Source organism: Lichenostomus cassidix, chromosome 26 (genome assembly GCF_008360975.1).
Source record: "Lichenostomus cassidix isolate B80296 chromosome 26, HeHo_3.0, whole genome shotgun sequence".
NCBI classification, from domain to species: Eukaryota; Metazoa; Chordata; class Aves; order Passeriformes; family Meliphagidae; genus Lichenostomus; species Lichenostomus cassidix.
The window spans coordinates 668,964-675,894 of record NC_139506.1 but is presented as its reverse complement, the minus strand read 5'-3'; the positions used below and the strand labels follow the sequence as shown (position 1 = coordinate 675,894).

The window sequence follows — 6,931 nt, the reverse complement described above, 5'->3', positions numbered from 1 at the left end:
AGAGGTTCTGTCAGAGGAGTGGGAGCCCCTCTCCTCTGGAGTCAAGCTGGGAGAGCTGGGGGCTGTTCACCTGGAGAAGAGAAGGATCCAGGGAGACTTTAGAGCCTCTTCCAGTCCCTAAAGAGGCTCCAAGAGAGCTGGAGGGGGACTTTGGACAAGGATCTGGAGTGACAGGACAAGGGTAAATGGCTTCCTACTGACAGAGGGCAGGGATAGATGGGATATTGGGAAGGAATTGTTCCCTGTGAGGGTGGGGAGGCCCTGGCACAGGGTGCCCAGAGAAGCTGTGGCTGCCCCATCCCTGGAAGTGTCAAAGGCCAGGCTGGATGGGGCATGGAGCAACCTGGAATAGTGGAAGGTGTCCCTGCCCATGGCAAGGGTGAAAGGAGATTATTTTTAACCTTTCAACCCAAACCAGTCTGTGGTTCTATGAGGTACTGACATATCCCATGTGATGGACTCCAGAGAGGCCTGATCAAAGCCAGGAGAAAAGCTGGACTGGGGTTTTAGAGGGTCACAGAAAGATGTAGGGTAGAAGGGACCAACAGAAGTCTTGAGTCCAACTTCCTGCTTAAAGCTGAGCTCCAAAGGTCAGGTTGATCAGAGCATTTGGTGTCCATTCAGGTTTGGGAACCCTCTGAGGATGGTGGTCCCACCACTGTGGGTCTTGTCGCAGTGTTTTGCCACACAACCCTTGAAAGGGTTAGTCCTTCCCTGGAGAGATGGTCAGGCACTGACACAGGTTGCCCAGGGCAGGGGTGGAGGTCACCATCCCTGGAAGTGTTAAAAAAATGCGTGGATGTGACACTTGGGGACATGGGTTAGTGGTGAACATGACAGTGCTGGGGGAATGGTTGGACTCTGATCTTAGGGGGCTTTTCCAACATCAGTAGTTCTGTGATTCCTTGATTTTCCTGATGTGTCCCTGTGCCTGGTGTCTTGTGTCCTTTTGCCAGGCAGGGCTGTGTCTCTCTTCTCTAGACAGTGGAAAACTGAAGTTTGGTCTCCCCATGTAATCTTTTCTTCATCCTGGTCTGTCTCTGGTAAAAAGCCCCAAAGGTCCCAGGTAAAGGATGTCCCAGGATATCTTTTACCAATCCCTGCCCTGAGGGTTTGCCCTGGGTGCCACACACCTGCTGAACCTGCACTGGTCACTCAGAGTGGCTTAGAGAGTGATAGAGACCACCATGGGGACACCAGGACGAGATCACAGGGGCTGCACATCCCGACAGAGGCATGAGGGGGACTGGAGGAGATGGTGGAACACAGCCCAGGAGAAGCAGGGTGGGACTAGAGGGGCTTTTTGTCCCTCTAGATGTCCCACTGCATCTCCTGCCCAAGCTGCAGTGGGACAGTTCTGACCATCTGCTACCCTCTGCTGGTCAGCGAGCACGGCAGGGCCCGGCCAGGCAGCCGGACGTGCCTGCTCCCCTGTGCCCAGGTGTTGTCCAGCTCTCCCGCGAGGCAGCAGAGCTGCGCTGTGCCCAGCAGCTCCCACCCCTCGGGGGCTGCAGCCTGGGAAAGGGGCTGTGGCACCTGAACGTTCCCCCGAAGGGACAAACCGGAGGTGCCTTGTAGCCAAGCACCCTCGAGCCTGGAGGCACAACTTGAGGGGTCAGACTGCGTGGCCAGTGGGGATGCGACAGGGGATATCACCCTGCCACCACGCTCTGTGGGGATGTCACCTTGGTGCAGGGCTGAGCCCGGTGGCCCTGTGACCTGCCCTGAGGGCTCTGTGTGGATGGGATGAGCCATGGGCAGCCCACAAAGCAGAGCCCTTGGCTCGCCCACAGCCTGGCACAGCGAGTCCTGCTGGGTTAGCTGCAGGGCGGGAGCTGCCATGTCTCCCCTGGGCAGCCCGGCAGGATGAGACTCCGGCCTGGTGGGTCGGGGAATGGACAGCTGTGGAGACAGGAGTGGAGAAGGACATTGTCAAAGCTCCTTCACCGCCAGGGCTGCGGCACCATCACCTTCCCTTGGTGGCTGGTGCCTGGAGAAGCAGTGACTGCAGTGAGCAGAGGAGCAGGGTCTCGGGCAGGTCTTGGCAGCCCTTGGCTCTCCTCCGGGCTGTGAGGATGGAGCTGGAGCTGGATGGTGAGCCAGAACTGCCTGCGGACATCGTATCTTACCAGAGCAGTGACAGTCCCGAAACTGCTCCCGCCGAGCTCCCAGGGCTCAGCATCCCTGGAGCTGATCATTACCTGTGCGTGGGAAAAAAGCCTTTGCGGGGGAATCCACACATCTCTGCTCCTCCTGAAGTGCTGGGGGTGCTCGGGGTGACCTCCGGGGCCGCCTGACGTCAGGGTCTCCTGGGACACCCGGGATCTCTGCCAGCTTAGCGAGGTTGGCCCCAGGGAGCACGAACCAGTTCCTGGCTCCGCCAGCCGCCCTGCCCTCTTAATGAGGGATAATGAGGTGCATCTCATCAGCGCTGCAGACTTGCCCCCTGGCCACGGCGGCTGCCGGCAAAGCCCCCGGCAGGGACCGGGAGTGATGGAGGGGCTGGGGCAGGAGGAGCTCCAGCCGGGGGCTCTGCGGGGTTGGGGTCTGCGGGGGGGGCATGAGCAGGGTGGTCCGGGAGGTGGGCGCTGGAGCAGTGGGAGCCAGTGGCTGATTCAGCCCCCATCAGTGACTCCCGCGCATGCCGGGGGGGATTTTTTCCCAGTCCAGACCTCACCTGGGTGAAGGACCCACACCCTCAGCATTTGCAGGGGCATATCCAGCTGCCCAGCCACCTGTGATCATCACCCACCCTGGCAGCCCACGGCCAGCACAAGTCCCTAGATGTGTCCCCGGCAGCCGGGCCGGGCCCGGAGAACCCCTCGGTGCCAGGCGCTGGCATAGGAACAGACAGAGCTGTGGTGGCCGGGAACGAGACGGGCTGGAAAGGAGACGGTGTTTGGCTGCAGGGGAGGGAGGATCAGGCAGACCAGGCTCCGCTGCCGCAGCCCCGCTCCACGGCTCCTTCCCCCTGCACACGTCACACGAGGCTGGGGGATGCTGCTCCTCGCTGTGGGATAGCCTGGGGGCTTCAAATCCCCAGGGGATTTGAGGGATGGGAGCTCTGTGTGCTGAGGGGTGGCTCAGCATCCTTGGGAGCGTGGCCGGGGGGGGGGTGGGTGGCTGTCAGGGGTTGTCACCATTGCTGCTGTCTGTTCTCTGCCGTTGTCTCCCCTCCTGGGCTGTACTCAGGGGTCCCCACGGCCCCTGCCTGACTGGTGCTGTGCCCACAGCCCCCTGTCCCAACTGGCACTGCACCCCAGAACCCCTTGCCCTGGCACTGCAACCCATTGTGCCTTCTTGGCTGGCACTGCAACCCCCAGTCCCCCAACCCCAGTGGCAGTGCACTCTGTACCCGCTGCCTGGCTGGCATTTTGCACAGAGCCCCCTGCCCAGTCGGCCCTGTCCCCCACAGCCCACTGTCCCCACCGGCACTGCACCCTGTGCCCGTGGAGCCCGTGGGGCTGCACCCCCAAAAGCTGGTGCTGCACCCCCCAAGAGCTGCTCTTGCACCTCCAGCATCCGTCGCTGCACCCCGGGCTGTCGTGCAGAGGAGTCCCCAAGCCCTGCCCCGGCACCGCTGCCGTGCAGCCCTATCCCACACCCTGCCTGTTCACACGAAGACCCCGAGGCAGCGCCTGCCCTGGGGCACCCCAGAAGCTCCTCCCGGGTGAAGCGGGGCTGCGCCGGGCCTGGCCGGGCTTCGCCTGGGCGTGAAGGGAGCCTGAGCGCAGGAGGGGCCAGGCGAGGCGGCAGGAATGCGAGTGGGAGAGCGGCCGGGCAAGTAGCGACAGCTCCTGGGAGCGCGGATCCCACACGCGGCTCGGGCAGGGAGCAGAGCCCCGGCTCGGGGCTGGCGACCGGAATGGAGCACCCCACGGCTCACCCCCTCTGAGAGCTGGGGCGGAGGGCGGCGAGTCCTTGGGGGCAGCACGGCCACCGCGGAGGTCCCGGCCCCGGGGAGCTCGGCTCTGGCGTGGAGCAGCTGGAATTCCCCCGGCGAGTGATGCCCGGCTGGGCAGGCACGAGGTGCTGAGAATCCCGGGGCACCGAGGAGCCGTGATGACCCCCGAGAAGGTGCTGAGGGAGGGGGTGCTGGAGAAGCGGAGCGGGGGGCTGCTGCAGCTCTGGAAGAAGAAGCGGTGCCTGCTGACGGAGAAGGGGCTGCAGCTCTTTGAACCCAAGGGCTCGCGGCGCAAGGAGCTGAGCTTTGCCCGCATGAAGGCCGTGGAGTGCGTGGAGTGGAAGGAGAGGCATATTTACTTCACGGTGGTGATGGACGACAGCCTCGAAATCGACTTCCGCTGCGCCCAGGAGGACCCGGGCTGGAACGCCGAGATCACCATGGGGCTCGTGCGCTTCAAAAACCAGCAGGCGATGCAGGAGGTGCGCGCCCGGCACAGCTGCCGAGCAGGTACCGGAGCCACCGCCGCGGGTCAGGGAGCACAACCCACTAGAGGATGAGGGCTCTGGCCGCAGATTCCCATCCCTGAGTGGTTTGGGTAATCACAAAGAGGGTCCCATAGATCGGGGTGGGCCTGCGGGGTGATGTTCCAGTGTCCCCTTGCGCTGGCTGGGACACCCACAGGGGTTTCACCTCTCTGTATCCCTGGAGAGGGACTTTCTAAACATCCTCCCTCTGTCTGGGGTGGCCTGAGGGATACGGGCCCTTTGACATCCTGCACGTGGGATGGGGTGGGGATGGTGGCTGGCCCCACTCCCCAGTCCCCTCAGGATGCCCCATGTCCCAGCATTGGGTGTGTGACAGGTGCTTTCTCTCCGCAGTGGTGCACTTGGACGCAGCCCCGGTGGGGCAGCCCAGGGAATCGCAGCTTCCCAGGAGTCGGATGGAGATGGCCCTCGGCTCAGCAGGTGCTGGGGAGAACGGGATCCCTGCGGGCAAGTGAGGTCACCGCTGTGCAGCCTGGGGACGAGGACAGTAGCCCCGGGGAGGCTGGTGCTGGCACTGGCTCGCCCCGTGCCGGGGCAGGACAGAGGCACTGCAGGAGCTGGGCTGGCACAGCCACCTCCCCTCGGTACAACGGGGCAAAGGACAGGCCGGGCCACCACCTGGGGCTTCAGACAAGGAAGGAGGTGACATCTCTGCCTGGGGCCCCATCACCTTTCATCCACCGGACATGTGCAGGACCTTGGTGCACTGGTGGGGAGCCCCAGGCCTCTTCTGTGGGACAGGGGATGGATGAGGCTGTGCCTGAAGGATCCGTGTGACAGGGAGCTGTGCCTGTGAGACAGTGACACTGGGACAGATGGGTTTTGCTGGGGACACGGCTCCCCCTGGGTCCTCATTTTGAGAAGGGGCTGGAGGGGCTGGAGGGGCTGCAGCAGGGACCCCTCAGCAGGGCACTGAACCCAGGGCGTGGTGACATAGCCATGCTGCTGGACATTGCCTCACCCTGAGGTGTCCTCGGGCTGTTGGGGAATGCTGGGGACCCTGTACCAAAAGTGTCCCCAAACAGGACTTTCTGCTTCTTACCCTGGTGTTGCTTTGATTTGTGGGACCCCACAGAGTACGGGAGAGCACAAATCCTGCACAGAGCTTTGCCAGTCATGGGCATAACCCTAAACCAGCACTCCCCAGTCGAGCTCCAAAGTCCCCCACTGCCACCCCGAGACTCCCTGGTCACGAATCCCACCGCGTCCGTGTCCCAGGGATTCTCACGGTGGTTTGTGCGCCGGTGATGCGGGAGCAGCGCTGTGGCTTTGCAGGGGAAAGGATGGCCCTGCCCCGACAGGCAGCGCAGACAGCAGTGCCTGGAGCCACCAGCACGCTCCGCAAGCCGGAGCCAGAGCCTGAGCCCAGCTCGGGGCCGGAGGCGCTGCGGATCCTCCCGGAGATTCCCGGCCGCGTGGGAATCACGGAGCACGGTGCCCTGGTGCCCTGGACTGGGACAGCTGGCCCTGGCCTGCACCCCAGCCAGACCCCACAGGGTCCCATCCCCATGCTAGGGCAGCACTGGGTGGCTTTGGGGACGGTGGCATGGCTGGAGCTTGCTCACCATGCAAGGCCAGGCTCGTGCTGGCTCTGCTGGAATAGGCACTGGGGCGTTTTCCACCCAGGGAAGCCTCCTTGGCCAGGTGGTCCTCAGAGCTGCATTTACTGAGACTCCCCAGCTGTGAGTGGAGAGGAGTGGTGGGGGGCAGGCTGGGGGCTGCAGATGAAGCCAGACCCAAACCCTACACAGATGGAGCTCTGCACCATCCTGATGCCGTGACAGGGACATGGGGGGCTCCAGGGATGGTGGGACCTGCTCCCCTCCACAGGACACGCTCCAGGTGTGGAGCTCCACATGGACAAATCCCAGACCAGGTCCCTGCACATGTTTCAGGGAATGGGGTTGTCAGGAAGATGCTGTTGCTTACACAGCATTTCCAGGGCAAGGATCATTGTCCTGGGGTTTCCCCTAAACCCCACCTCCCTGAGTCAGGGGATTCAGTGAAGCCAAATCAAAGCACTGTGACCATCCCAAGCCTGTGCTATGGTGGGTGCCAGGGTGAGGAGCACCCAGTGCAAGAGGGTTCCCAAAGTCACCAGTTTTGGGCAGTGTGACTCCTTCAGTTTTTCTGCTATCTTGGTCCCTGTAAATAGATATTTTCTGTTTTCCAACTGCCAGCAAGGAACTGACAGAGAAGATGATCCAGCGTGGTGTGTAAGCACCAGCCTTGGCCACGGCACATCCCCAGGCACTGATGATGAGGCAGCAGAGAGGTCACAGTACCTGAGAAATTCAGGCATTCAATGGAGGGAAAAGGACAATAAGAGAGCACAAATCCCTGTGTCAGCATTTCAGGTCTAGGCACAGGGAAAGCCAAGCTTTTCCATCCTCATGCTGAGCCCCTCATCCAGACCAACACACAGTCAGGGTCCTCTCCTGGACCCCGTATTCCCCAGGGTCTGCAGAACTCCCCAGGC

The 6,931-nt window shown here is 62.4% G+C and overlaps 1 protein-coding gene across 1 annotated transcript; it reads left to right on the top strand.

The window, feature by feature from the left end:
- The first annotated feature begins 118 nt into the window (after positions 1-118).
- PHLDA3 (pleckstrin homology like domain family A member 3) lies at positions 119-5,493 on the top strand. The gene is made up of 2 exons (XM_085083143.1): positions 119-4,414; positions 4,786-5,493. Exons 1-2 carry the CDS (start codon positions 4,063-4,065, stop codon positions 4,905-4,907), a joined length of 474 nt encoding a protein of 157 aa, XP_084939269.1. The 5' UTR covers positions 119-4,062; the 3' UTR covers positions 4,908-5,493.
- Positions 5,494-6,931: the final 1,438 nt, after the last annotated feature.